General features: G+C 40.3%; 1 protein-coding gene across 12 annotated transcripts in view; it reads left to right on the top strand.

Annotated features, from left to right (window-relative positions):
* dlg1 (discs, large homolog 1 (Drosophila)) overlaps positions 1-14579 on the top strand; it is a 170112-nt gene that overhangs the window by 20574 nt on the left and 134959 nt on the right. Inside the window, exon 1 of one of the 12 annotated variants that reach the window (XM_036517268.1) lies at positions 7231-7497. The exons of the other annotated variants lie outside the window; for them this stretch is intronic. Coding sequence (XP_036373161.1) covers positions 7468-7497 — 30 coding nt within the window. The 5' untranslated portion in view covers positions 7231-7467. Of the gene's footprint in view, positions 1-7230; positions 7498-14579 lie in introns of those variants that run through there. 12 annotated transcript variants of the gene reach the window in all.

Genomic DNA, 14579 nt, shown 5'->3' with positions numbered 1-14579 from the left:
ATAAACATGAAAACATAGTAGCAATCTTCCCAAAGATGCCCAGAAATTGGAATTGTGCACAACATTTTATAGTAAATGCCAGCCTCTAATATTTTATTTTGGCTCCTAGTAGTAGACAAATTACATGCCACAAAGAGGCAGACAGAATGGTGATGGGGATTTGAGAGGGGGTAGCTGGTATGGTCCTTGGATAGCGAATGAGTTCAGTACCCTTTAACAATGAGCTGAATGAGTGAAAGTTTCACTGCCATAGGCAGGTACTTGTGCGCTAGCAAACACAACACTGAATTAATCCGTTACAATATTAGGGAAAGCACCATGAGAAAGTTGCCTCTCAGGGCAGAAGTTCAAAAGAATTCATTTTTTTGCATGTGACTATATTCATGGCTCATGTCTATGAGAATGCACTCTCCAGCTACTCAATTAGAGCATTAGTGTCCATCCATGGGGCCTAATTGCATGCAGGGCCACTTTTCATCAGTTGGTACAATACCATATATTTGGAATAGACACTTAAGGCACTCTCATCAGTCATTTATGACAGTGTTAAGAACATTTGTTTCCATGTCCTTTATAAACTATAACATTTGTGGTTCACAGGGTCCTGCCCACAAAGGGTCTTTAATCAGGAAGATTTTGCACTTTGTTCCTAAGGAAATGAATTGTTTGGACTGCTTTGTATCCTGACTTTTTATGTAGAAGTGACCTGACTGACACTATGGAATGCCTAAAAGGTAGTGCAGATTTAAGGCGACCATGAAAACTTGGCATTTGTAACGTAACATTCTTACTGTGTTATACTTTATTGAGCTGTGGATGTACCTTGCACTGAAATTCAGTTGAATGTAATTTGGCCAATCATTTGTACATTCACTGCTGCTACAAACTTCTTTTGTACCCATTTGTTTGAGATGTTTTAGTTTTCAATTAAAGGTTTCTGGTGGGGGAAGCACGTGACCATACAGCAGAAAGGGGATTGCATCAAAATACAAGACGGCCCATCATCTTGAGATTAGGTTGAACATCTTCATTAGGTTTGTGTAAGGGACTCAATCATTGGTCATGCCTTTGTTATCAGCATACAGGTCAGCGTGAACACATGGAATGAGAATAAATAGGATGCATGACTGATTCAATGTGTGGTAAAGCTGACTCCACATAACCTTTCTCAGCCATTGCTATTGAACTGCATCTGACCTTTGAACTGTTTATTTTTTGTCACACATTGTTAGAGAATGCATTTGTGTGAACTGGAATAAGGGTGATGCAATCCTGTTGAAAATGTATCAGAATGAAATGAAATTGTTTTTTCTTCTTCTTTCCTGTGAATAACTTGGCCTCTGAAGGACTCTCCCCTTCTAAATGAAATACTGCATGCACTAGGAAAAGCTCTCTCTTCTAAGGCCGGACAAGTAAGTAGCACGCCTGGTGCGTGGAGTGTCTTCCATGGCTGCATGCCTGGCGAACTCATTCCCTTCCGCCTCATAGTGTGTGCGAGCAACTGGACCCTGTCCTGGGTGGCTATAGCTGTGGATGGATCACATATCACCATAGGCCCCATTCATTTGCTGCCATTGAGTCCCACATCTGTCCAGCAGACCAGTGTTGCTCTGTCTCATCCAGTGAGATCGACAGTAAGGGGTTGTGTCGCAGGCTATCTAGTCTCATACGGAATATTTTTAAAGGGCAATTTGCCACCCGAGGGTGGAGTTGTGCTTCTCTGATAGATGGAATACCATGTATATGTGGAAGTATGGAAAAGGAGTGTTGAGGAAGTTATTTTAGATTAGCTGTGCACAAGTCTGAGCCCAAAGGTCTTCATGGGCTGAATGATTCCATGTGTGACCGCGGCCAAAGCTGCATTACTCAGAGCAGCATGAAGAGTTTGCAGACAGAAGCCCTGAGGGACCTGCCTCATACCTCACTGCGTACATTACTGGTAATGAACTGCTGAAAGATGATGCGTTGGCTGGACCTCCTCATCTCCAGAACACAATGTGACAATGACCCAGATGCTCTTTTTGCATTTTTGACACAGCTTTGGTCTGCGCTGCATTATTTGATGTAATTGCTGCTCTTCAGACTATTTCATAATGATGTGGTGTGACAGATTATCACATTTAGAGGTCATCACTGGAAACATTAATAGATTTACATAGATTTCCAAAACTCATCAAATACATTAATATTAGTCATTGTGTTAGTGTGTCTGTAATAATTCAGTACGATGTTATTGCATTATTGTTCCTCTTTAAATGGATGGACCTCAGATACTGCACCCTAAATGCCTGGAGAATAGTCTTTCCTTGGGGTGAGTTGATGACTCAGTACAGTATCTGAATCGCTATTATGTAACTATCAGTAACTTGTCTAAAATGTCAGCGCCTTTGACATTTTTGTGCTGTTTTTTCCAAGTCAGTTTACACTAATGTTGATTTTAAGAAATTTATCTCTGTGACGTTCTCTTGTCTTAATGCATATGTTCTTTATTCACGTTAATGGCCATGATTTCTCATTTAATAATCACTGGATCCTATGAATGTGCTAAAATGAATATGTTATTGTTGAACAGCCATTGAACTGAGTTTGACGTTGAAGTAAGTGTTCTGGTTCTCTAAAGGCAAGCCCCTGCTTCACTGTGAAGCAGGCATGTTAAAACTTTGAGAGGACACTTTCATTCCCACTACTTCAAAAAGGCAAACTCTTGTGGTAGTGTAAGTTGTAAACTCTTTTGGATGATAAACAATGGAAACTGGGGCAAAAGAGTCACTTTGATCTAAGGAATGAATCACAGAACCTAAGACAAATCAAATATTCATCTGTGTGGTGTGTTGTGCACTCCTGAGCCATGCGCTGTTTATACTGGCTGCAGCACTGCTTAATGTCATCATGCAGACAGCGGTCAAGAAAACAACATAATTACTGATCATCTCTCATGTCTTACGGGTGAAAAAACAATAGTGAACAATAGTAGTGGTGCAATCGCAGCAGTTGAGAAACGGTGATTTTCGGCGGGTCACATTTGACCGGATGTTTCAGCCAATGACGGTTAAATGCGCGCATGCTTTGGGGATTATATAACGTGAGCAGCAGTGTCATCACTGTAACAGCTTGGCTGATTTAAAGATTCTGTGGACAAATTGCACAAATGGAGTGAGTAATGTTACTGATCTGCCAAAAGTGAAATGGAGGAATTTCAACCTGTAATTCATCTGAAGCTTTGTGTCCATCTGTGAGCCTGCTGAACATTCATGACTGCCATTACAGATGAAAGTAGTAGTTTCATGTCACATGTTTTTGATGGGTCACTTTTGCTCATTACTGAGTAATGGGAAAGACATATCCCTAAATTGCATAACATATTTAGGCACCAAGATGCGTAAATGGAGGTTTATCTAAAATGAAAATGGCCGAAGTAGTTCCTGCTGTAATTGTATGTGGGGAGTGATAATGAAAGTCAACTAATCAGTGCTCCTTGCACTGAATGACGCGTTGAGAGGATTGCTGTCCATCATTTGTGGCCTGCCAGCAGTTCTAATGAGAGGCATGCAGATGAGTGGGAGTAGCTACCATATGATGAGGCAACATAAAACATCTGTCTCACATTTGTTACGTAACACATGGCAGTCTTCAAATCTTTGATCCCCCTCCCCCCCCTCTCTCTCTCTTATAATTTACATTTTTATTGGTTTCTGTTTCCGTACCTTGAGCAAATGTGCCATTCATTAATAAACAGTAAATCACTTTTTTATTGCTGTGCCTTTAGATGTTTTTAGTTTATTGAAACCAGAAATAATTTCTTACAACAATAATTTCATGCAACAAAGACAAATCATGCAAATTGGCTCAATAAAGCTTAAGTGTAAAATACGTTACGTTTTTCTGACAGTCTCTCACTTGCGTATAGTCTATGGAGACTGAGATGGCATTACACTGTGATGTAAGTCAAGAGGTCTTAGTGTTAGTTTTAATTTTTAAGTGTTTCCTTTTTTGCACAAATCAACATTAAAATGCATACCTGCAGTTTACCATTTTGCTGAGTGTAACAATTTGTTTGTATTTTCAGTGTGGCTGAGCTTGTAATTTATTCTGGTGTAGTCTTATAGAAATATGAATTACCAAATTATTGTAAGGTAACACACAAAGTCCATTTGAATCCTTCATTGCATCTTGCTTTTGAAAAGTAGTCACATAAGCTTACTCAGCTGTTCACTGGTAGAGGAGGGAGTGTTAATTGTTTCATTTGATTTTTTTTCCATTTACATGCAAGCAATTTATGTCTGTTCTATCTACATTCTGTTACAGACTGTATTAATGGAAAAACAAGCTTCTGGACTTTTGTTGGGTCATGAAATATGCATAGAGAATATATGAATTGTAAATGAGACAATTTTGCCTATTTCTTCCCTCCATTTTGCTGTCAGCTCTCCACCTTGTGACCATATATACCCCCTTTCCACCAACGCGAACTAGGTGCTAGTTCTGGGTTGGTGCTAGTGCCAGTTTGGAGTTGGTTCAATTTGCGAACCTTCTAAGAACCGGTTTGCTTTTCCACGGGCTAGAGAGCCACCATAGAGCCATGTCATTATGTCACTGTATACGTCTGTATACGTCTCCACTTTCCCGCTAGCGCCAAGCTAGCCGGAACAAACAACAACAAAAACAAGAGAACCGTGCTTTAAAAAACAAACTTGTCCACTACACTTTGTACAATGTTAGCCTTTTGTGAAGCCAAATGTCAAGTGACATTGGTAGGTGAGTCAATGGCAATGTTAGAAAGTAGCATGCTAGTGTTAGCTACTGTTACCAAGGTTACGGTAGCTGGCTAGTTGTTGGTCAGCTAACATTACCCAAGCATGTTAGCAAGCATAGCTACTAATTTCTCACATCAATGTTACAAACGTTGATTGTAACATTGATGTGAGAAACTAGTAGTTCGCTATACAGCTAAGAAATACATAGCTGGCTGGCAACAAGGGGAAACATTTGAAAAATAAAACTCTGGTTTTTCTCCTTCTTTTTAGGCAGACTAGATGTTGATGACACTAGCTGTTTTTTTTTTTTTTTTTTTTTTTTTAAATGGCGGTCTCAAAGTTTTAGGTGGTCTTGTTGGTTGCGATAATCCTGCCCCCAGCCCCTGACGTAAGCGGTTCTTTATACTAGACCACAAAGTGTTGGTGCCTCTCTCGAACCAGTTTTCCTGGCTGAGAGCTGGTTCTTTGGCTGTCAAAACGTCAACAACTGGTTCGAGAACCGGCCCTCAAACTGCCTTGGTGGAAAAGGGGCAATAGAGTGCTTCTACAGGCAATTCCAGCTATACTCCAGAGCTATCAAGACATGTTTACCTACAAGTTTTTCAGGCACATTTCCAAATCTCTTGTGTACAGCTCTGACTGTGTTCTAAGATGCCTACAGATGGCTGCATTGGAGTGTGAGACCTGGGCATTAAAATGTAAACACTGGCACAGCAGAATGACAGCATATCCACCCTATGCCACTAAATGAACTGATTAGAAGAGCAGCTGAAAACAGAAGGTGAATGTGCAAGCAGAAATACAAACCATTTATAATAAATAATAAATAAATAAAATATTTAACATGTACATAATGCATGATGGGTACAAATACATTTGAATCTCCTGTAGATGTTGACTTTGCTGTCTCCTTTTGTAAACATGGACCCGGAATCAAAGGGGTAGCATATATTTCAATTGGACAGTAGTGATAACTGTAGCCTTAGTCTTGTTTGATTTTCTTAATTGAATGAATACAATTACCATGACATGCAAATTTAGACTGTCATGGCAATGTCACTTATGACCCTCAATGCAGACATAGTGCAATCTATGACACTTTGTCAGGGTTGACACATGTTTGAGTGTTGAACCTTTTCAAAGCAAGTGTTTCCAGGTAACTCAGTAAGCACAGAGTTCTCCCTTCACAGTCACTTTGACAGCTTTTGCTCAAAGAATGGCCTGACAGCTCTAACGTGCAGTCAGTCTGAACATGTTGGAGGTTCTGTTAGATTATCATTTTCTGTTTAATTTACATCTGCAGCATGCCATTGACCTTGTCAGTTTCACCTTTTTGCCCAATATTTCTGATGACTTCATTATGAAAACATTTTATATTTTATTTTTGTCCTCTAAATCTGCTCTTGTCTCATTTCGGCCACGGTAAATAGCTTCTCTCCTGAGTGGATTTTAAATTCCTGAATCCCTGTGCTTTTCCCGACTCTGGAAGTTATAGTCTGATATTTTTTATTTCCTATATTTAAAGGCTACGAAATATTTGTATGTCCACCATTTCCACTCGACACGACAGGGCACTTTGAAAAAATTAAACACGTCATCTATAACGCTCGTAACACTGTAAGCACTGCGCAGCTGCTTGCAATGTATATGTGTCACACCGGTCTACAGTAACCTGATCTGCACCTTTTCTTTCTGGTGGATAACTTTTTCGTACAATAACTCGCTTTTGATTTAGTGAAATTATATTTTATGCGTGAAAGCTTGCGAATCCGACATCTTACAAATGCTTTCTATCTCGGTTCAATGTTCAATTCGGTACCCGAATGTCACTAGCACATAGGTACACGCACTGTAAGTGATTTATCTCTGCCAGCTGCGATTTTGTTGGCTACTTTTAGAAAAATGACTGTGAGGTGATTGTCTACTTAAGTGTAATAGTGCTAATTCATGAGCCGGGATGTTATGCTTTATTTGAATTCGGTAAGAGGACATTAATCACACCAAGGAGGAATAATGAATTTAAGTGTCGTCTTCTGCATCGTGAGACGCAGTGGGTGTCCACGTGGGAATCGTGGGAAGTTTCAGGACCACGTTTTTTCCCCTCCTACTCTCCGCCTCATCTACAAATTGAGTTTTTGAAAAAGGCAGGCGATTCGATTTATTGTTGAGAGATGCTGAATGCCACGCGTGTGAAATCCAGCAACCTACTTAAGTGCAAACTGAAAACGTCTCGTGCTTGGCTTCATCGATGTTTCTTCAGTAACCTTTTTTATTATTTGAATGATAGTGAAATGAAACGTTGCCCATGTTTTCCTCGAGTTGCAGTCAAGCGGAAATTTTAGGGTTAATGTAACAGCGAACGCATATCTGCACATGTCGCTGAAAAGGAACGGGCATGGTCTGGAGCCTGTTGTTCACGAGGGCGTTTTAACCCTGACTGTACGCTTGGATCATTTAAAGAGAAGGAAAGAGCATCCCTCTGCGTAGCGACCGGAGTTCACTCACAGCGCTGACGGGCGAAGGAAGTGAAGGATGCAGACTCCACACCTCTGGATCGCCCAACGACAGGACTAGCCTTGACCTCCAGCGCGCGAGATTATTCGTTTATGACACACAAATTTGAACGGGTCCGATTTGAAGTGCGGTGGAAAAGGGAACAAAGGGATCGCGATGAAATGCTGAGAAGTGGGAGACTGCTGCATCGCTCACAAGGATGGACTGTTTATGCATTGTTACCACAAAGGTAAGCTCGAATATCCCCATAGCAGTCCACTCGGGCACTGCGCCTGGCAAGCGCAATAACGAGTCGAATGGGAAGCTGGTTTCTTCATTTACTAACCATCAGTACCATTTTATCCACTGCTGGCTGAGTTCAAAAGAGTTTCCGTTTTTTTCTTATGCCGATTTGGTCTTCGAAGTTAGTTGCTTAAGGGTTTGGTGCAGATTGTCTATTCACTGAAACGATCAAACCCTCTTTCTGTGATTGCAATAGTATAACAGCAGCAAACGGACTGACATGCGTTTAGTGCTCTTAGGTCAAAAGAATATTCAAACCATGGTACTGCATAATGTATCAAAGTACCCCAGGATTTCCTCACATCCTTTCTCTTTTTTTTCAACAGAGTAGTCTAGGGGATGAGGGCTTTACTGAAGTTAAACAAGCTGCATAAACAAGAGTACACTGAAGTCAGAGTACACCAGTATGTACAAGGATTAAAAGACATTAATGTGTGCATTTAAAATTTGTCATTTAAAACGTGACTTAGAAATGCATGCAGACTGAATAGGCAATTCATGAAGTATGTTTTCACTAATAGTGATATGTTTCACTGATGGGGAGCTTTGTAGTATGTGAGATGTTTGAGACTTTTCCAAGCACCTTCTGTATCTAGTCATGCTATTATTGTTGTTTTTCCAGCATTTTCTGACTGCAGTGGGATCGGTGTCCAGTGCTGGATGTTTATTTCCATTGGTTGTGTCAATTTTTTGGAAAATGCAAAAAAAAAAAAAAAAAAGTGTATGTAGCAGGAGCACACCAGTATAGTCTCATAGGTCTATTATTTTCCCCAACTTGTTTTAAGCTGCTGTAATTGACTGTTATTGATTGTGGGTTTTTTTCCCCCCTCGCTTTCACATTCTCCAGTTACCAGGGGTTGGCTTCTGTAGTTAGTGCCTTTTGGCACACAGTGTTCTTAATAAATTTCAACTCGCAACTCTGTATGTTGATTTTGGTTGAATTGCTGCAAGATTAGACGAGGCTTGTGTGGGGAAAGTGTTCATACAGTATGTGCTGGTTTCAGCCCATACATCTAAATTGAGGATCTGAAATGTTTGTTCAGCCTGCTTCTTGGGAGAACCTTCTGAAATATACTGCAGATGAAAGTTGTTGCTCTGCTTAAATAAAGTTGAAATTGGGTTGATGGCAGACCCCCTTCAAAAGCAGTTCTGGTCCCCAAGCAGCGATGAATACTTAAGAAGGCAGTGTGTCGAGCCACTCTACAGTATTTAGATTTACTTCACTAGTCCAAGATAAGAAAGAGAAGCTTCCAAGTCCTATTTCAGTTTTAATGCATGTGTTCAGAGAGGAGTCAGCTCCTGCCATAAGCTGTTCATTTGTCAAAGCAGAACATATGCATACCTGAGCCTGAAAAAAGAATTTGATCTAGTGATATCCTAATAGTTGGATATCCCAAAGACGAGTTATTGTACAGTTATACTATGGCCAGCATTTTAAGACCTTCCATGTAGCTGTCCTTTCGGCTACTGTGTTTTATGCTCGGTAAATTAGTTTGATTGTTCTGTTACTGCAGTGACTTGAAGATAAAGGTATTTCAGTAGGAAGGCTGAGTCACTATATGCCTCTGTTAAGTGGGCTACCCCCCCCCCCCCCCATGAAAGTAGAGCTCATGAATCACAGCACATGTATCCATTACTTCATTTATCATGAGGTCATTTCGGCACCCTGTGTCTGTGTTTTTAACAGATTGACAGTAGGTGCAGTGAGTCTGGCTTCTTTTCTGTAAGTTTTTAGTCCTGCCTCAGCCTTGGTCATCAATCGCTGGAGGTCAGGGGTGAAAGGTGAAGTTAGGTGTATTTTTTAGGACTGCTTTTTGTTAGGTCATGTTTTGATCTATTTAAAGCTCATAAAGGGTTTTTAGAAAATGATACAGCACAGAGTAACCATCCATAATCAGAGAAGCGATAGTGGCAAATGCAACGAGGCAAACTGCAGTGTGAGATGTCATGTCTGTGCATGGGGTGGGGTGGGGGGGGGGGTGACATCTGTGCAGCCTCTCTCTGATCTCCTCCCAGCCACCCTTCTGTCTCCCCCAGGGAGGAAGCAGCCCCAACTCTCCTTGAAACTCCTGCAGCTCGACCTTCCATGAGTTCAACCACTGCAGTTTAGATTGAAAGTTCACATTTATAGCAAGTTGTAAGTCTCAGCCATCAGTCAGTCAGAAACAAGGAATGGTAATGAGACTCCTACCAGCTGGATACAAGAGTGCATGGCACCTAGACCCACTTAAGCTAGATTCAGAACCTGTGCAGGAGAGGGAATGATGATTTTGGTATGGGGTGTCATCTCGCATGGAGGAAATTCTGCCTTTTGTGATCTGATTTTTGTAGAGGTCACAGGTTGGTGTGCAGCTACAGAACCTCAAGATGCTCTCTGTCCTCCTGATTTAATCATGAGAAAATCTTCTTTGCATATGAAGCTGTGTCTTGCATAATTTTCCATCTGTCAGAATGAGACTGTCCAACAAAAGACACTGAGTTATTGACAGTTGCAAACTGTCATGGGTTGACTTTTGTGAGCACTGTTAAAGGCTGCCCTGCCCTCTGTTTCCAGCATGGCCCACTTTCTGGTATGGTTTAGGGTGGCTGGATTTTAGTTAGATGTGCTTTGACCTCAATGCTCAAGCTTTTCCCATCACCCCATGACTGGATTTTCGTGGCTTTATAATTAGCTTAAAGAACCAGTTGCAAGATTGATAGTGGTGCCCCCATCTATCAACGAGACAGTGAGACAGGAAGTCATTAAAATGTTTAGCTTTTTCAAACACTTAGCTATCCAGTCCACCACCACACTGTCACTTGGGTGCAGACCGAACTCAAAAGTTTCTAATTAGTTCTGCTTCAGGACATAGTGAGTGACTGTTTATGCAGTTAAAATGCTCATTTAATTTTTCACACAATCAGAAACGGAAAACATTACGTTTATCAATCGTCCTCCCCCCACCCAAATTCTGGTCAGATGACATCTGAATTAGATTACCCCTGTATCAGAATGTATACGTCAGCATTGCCCTCAACCCACTGTGCAGAATGAAGTAACTATCGGTTTATCAAGTGTAACCTTTAGATTTGCCTAATATTGATGTTGTGACATAGTTACAATCCAGATATCATGTGAGCAGGAAGGCACTCTGAGTTCCAGTTGAGTGGCTGTCAGACTTGGGTCCGTGTCACATTTCTGTTTTTATCAGACTTTCAGAAGTAGGCAGCAGCAGTAATGTACATGTGACACATGTCACATGAAGCCCCCTGATGAGATGTCGCTGGGGCTGCCATGTTAATGCCTGTGAGGTGTTTGCCTTCACTGCAGATGTTCTCCGGAGGCAGTGACCTTCAGTCCTGGCCCAGCCATGAAGGTTACTGCTTCCAGCTTGACCCTTTCACTGACCCCTCCCTTTGGTCCTCAGATGCCATTTGGAAATACCCAGGCCTGGTGCATTGAATGCAAGCAATGAAGCTGTGCTGTAGAGAGGTGCAAGAGAGCGACATAGCTTTGCTTCATGCTGCTGAATCTATGATGATCTGACCTTTGCCAATAATTATTTTTGACAAAATCTAATTAAATATGTATAGCATCACATAAACTCTGCACTCTGCTCTGTGCTCTAAGGTCTTGATTAAAGGACTGTGTTCAGGTGACTGGGATTTGGGGGAAATTCCCATGATGGTGAAGAACACGCTTTTTCCTCAGTGCAGCAGATTATTTAAAACAATGTAATGTTTAAGATAATGCTAAGTGATAGACCAGTGCCATTTCTGCTGTACTTGCTGACTTTTGTCTCCCAGCACTTCAAAGGTTAGCTGCCTCTGTTTCTTACAAAAAAAAACTGTATTCTCTCTCCTTCTCATGGATTACAGAAATGCACACCACTTACTGTGTTTGTTTTTAGCAAAGCCTTTAAGGTTTTATGTTTAGGTGTTTGTTTTACTCTCAGTACATTGATATCCTAATAGTATACATTATAATATAGAAAGAGTATCATAGTAAAACACTTGAGTTATTCCATGCTCTGGGCTGGGCTAAAGTGGGATGACGTAATGCTGAAGGAGTCACTGCTCAGGTAAAGTGCTGCACTTTGACATAGAGAACTCATGTTGATAAATGGGTGACAGTCGCTAAATTCCAAAGGAGTATGTTTATGTGTATTGTTCTTGCCTCTTCCAAAGATAGTGCTCCCCCTCAATTAATTTTATCTTTATTGGGAGTGATTGATGATTTCCAGTCATGGGCAGTGACTTTTGCTTCTACATGCACAAATGCACTGCTCTTTCTGGCTGAGACCTGCTCAAGGACAAATCAGACACAGGATTAAAAGAGCATTGATTTCTGACCTCCTCCTAACAGCAAGAATCAGAGAGAGATTGTCCTCAGACCCATCATGCCCCATATAATAAAAACGACAAATGCAGAGCATCCAAAGATGAATAAAGTTGAGATTGGTTTCTGTACCCTGAAAATGCTGTTTGAACAGAGGCAAGGTAGAGGCAAAAAGACGCTACTTGAGTCTTTCTGCATGAGGTCTTTTGCACATTGTGCTGTTAATTATTTGGAATTGGAATAGGGCTCACCATTTGGTATAAATCAAAGCATGCCGAGTTTTGGTCATGGTAAATATTTTATTGGGTTGTCCTGTTAACTTTGTCTTTATTTCATTTCACTGTACATAAAATTCCCTTTAATTCTTACTGGTATGTATTCTAATTTGATTTCTGTAGCTTTGATGTTGCCCCGAAACACTGCAGTCTTACTGCTTAGTTTCATCCATCAGAGGAGATAGGGATAGCAGACTCAGCAGCAGTTTTCTTGACTTTCACATATTTACTTATTTCATTTTGAAGGTTTTGACGTTTTAGCTCTGAGAGAGAATTGGGGCATTGATATTTTTTGGAGCATAACTTCTGTACATGGCAGTCATACATTTTGAATTTTCTATAAATCAATCATTTTCTCTGTCCCATTATTAAATAATGTTTATGTGTGTCTGATTAAAATAATTGGAATTGTCTACTGATCCACTGCTTTTATCGTTTGAATTCATTTGCAAGCATGTTATTGGTTAATCGTCTGTGACATTATTTATCAAACGAGTATCTTCTCTATACAGTGTGTAAACCTGTAAGCTCCTTTGAGCCACCCTTAACTCAATACAAAGTTTTCATGTATAAAGATAATCAGCACAGTGAAGAATTATGAAAGACATTTTGGCATCATTCATGTTGGTAAATATTTTAAAGTTCAGTCTCTTGAAAATCACATGGTGTTTTTTTTTTTTTGCATGGCTGTTGGCCAGCAACTACAGAATCAAAGGCTGAACCGAATTATTGAGTAAGTTACTGAAAAATTTTCTGACCTAAAAAGAAATGACTTTCATTTTAGCCCTTTAAAACAATAAAATCTTTCAGACTCATTGAAGTCCGATAAGACATGCAAGGACAATTCTTTGGTTTGATCCTTGTTGGTGATAGGCGGTGGAGCCTTTCTGCCACTTGGCTGGACAAGACCCCCTGATGGTGAGAGTTCAGCATCTATATAATATTGAAATGGAACATTGGTAATGGGATCTCTCTGGACTTTCTGTAGCTCAGTGTCTTCCCTTGTCTTCTCTTAATGAGCTATGTTCATCATATGAAACATATATTGAAAATGCTGAATGGTGAGCATCTAGGATATTATAACTTTCATCAACAAGATTATTTCTGCCTTAAAAAACCTTTCAATATTTAATTTTTCAGTCCAATTCTTAAACCCACTGCAATTATTTAAAAAGTAGTGCAAATACTGACTCTAGAGTAAATCTGATACATATTTCTGTTTGAAAATTGAGTTGCAGTATCCATGCTCTCAGCAAAGTAAATTTGTCTTTAGAATGCATGCTGCCTCAGGCCATGCAGATAATTGGGATTGCTGCCTAAGGGATCTGTTGCATAACCCTTAATTTATAATTATTGTGTTTAGACTGTGTGTAGTTGCAAGCACTGTGGGTAGATTTATTTTCGGTGACAGCTCCATTTTCACAGTTTTGTCCACAATCATGTAGCGCTTCATTGATCCTTCTTGTGACCGTCCCTAAGATAAGGAAAACTTTTACTAGAAATTTGCATATGAAAATTTGCACAGGTTCATACGCACCTAAACCTTGCTATCTCATGGGTAGACCGGAAAGGAGTAATGAAATGCAGCCATAGCACAGGTCAACGGATACACAGAATTTCTGTGAGAGGTTTCTGTTTAGATGAGCCCTGTTTGTCTGTTTGTCTGTCCGTCCCTCCCTCCCTCCATCTCTCACTGAAACATGTTATGACAAGGCTATTTCCCAATTGCACAGATCCTCACTTCCCCATGATCCAAGATCAGTGCTGAGCATCGAGCTTTCAGGACTTTTGAGTGTTGCTTGGCGTTATCCATTTTGGTTGTTTGGTTTCAGCCCAAGTCTTTTTTCACTTAAGTTGCAACCTTTTGCAACCTTTTTGAGCTTTCTGGTCCTTTTGAATGAAAGGATAGCCAGCTATCTGCCAGGCATAGAAGCTATTAGCTAGTAGACAATTACCTGCTTTTAAACTCTGGCTGTGTAAATGCCATTGTTTGTGTACCCTGTCGATACTGCTTTTAATTTAAAAACACACCACTTCTTCAAAACTCAAGATTTGAACAGCTGAGTTGCACTTACAGCGTTTGGAGCTTTCCTTTCATACTCATCAGCATAAATGATATCAGGAATATTGTTGGGGATTTAGAGTAATAGTCAGCCGATACTCTAGACCCTATTACTTACATGAAATTGTGTTGCCTTTTCTGTGAAGGATTCAGTTTAGTACCTTAAAGGAAAGTTGCATTCATAGGACCAGCTACTCTTTAACATGATTATTTATGTGCTTACAAATATCAGTACAGAAGGGATCAAATACGTTTTGCTGGTGGTCTGTTTCCACCGTGCCCATCTTATTTTACTCAGTCTGGCTTAACTTTAAGTATTAATCCTGTAAAATGTGCTAATTAGAAAAACTTTTTTGTATAGCCTACATTTTTGC

This window comes from Megalops cyprinoides, chromosome 2, assembly GCF_013368585.1.
Source record: "Megalops cyprinoides isolate fMegCyp1 chromosome 2, fMegCyp1.pri, whole genome shotgun sequence".
NCBI lineage: Eukaryota > Metazoa > Chordata > Actinopteri > Elopiformes > Megalopidae > Megalops > Megalops cyprinoides.
The sequence above is the reverse complement of the archived record's forward strand: the minus strand, read 5'-3'. Positions and strand labels throughout refer to the sequence as shown.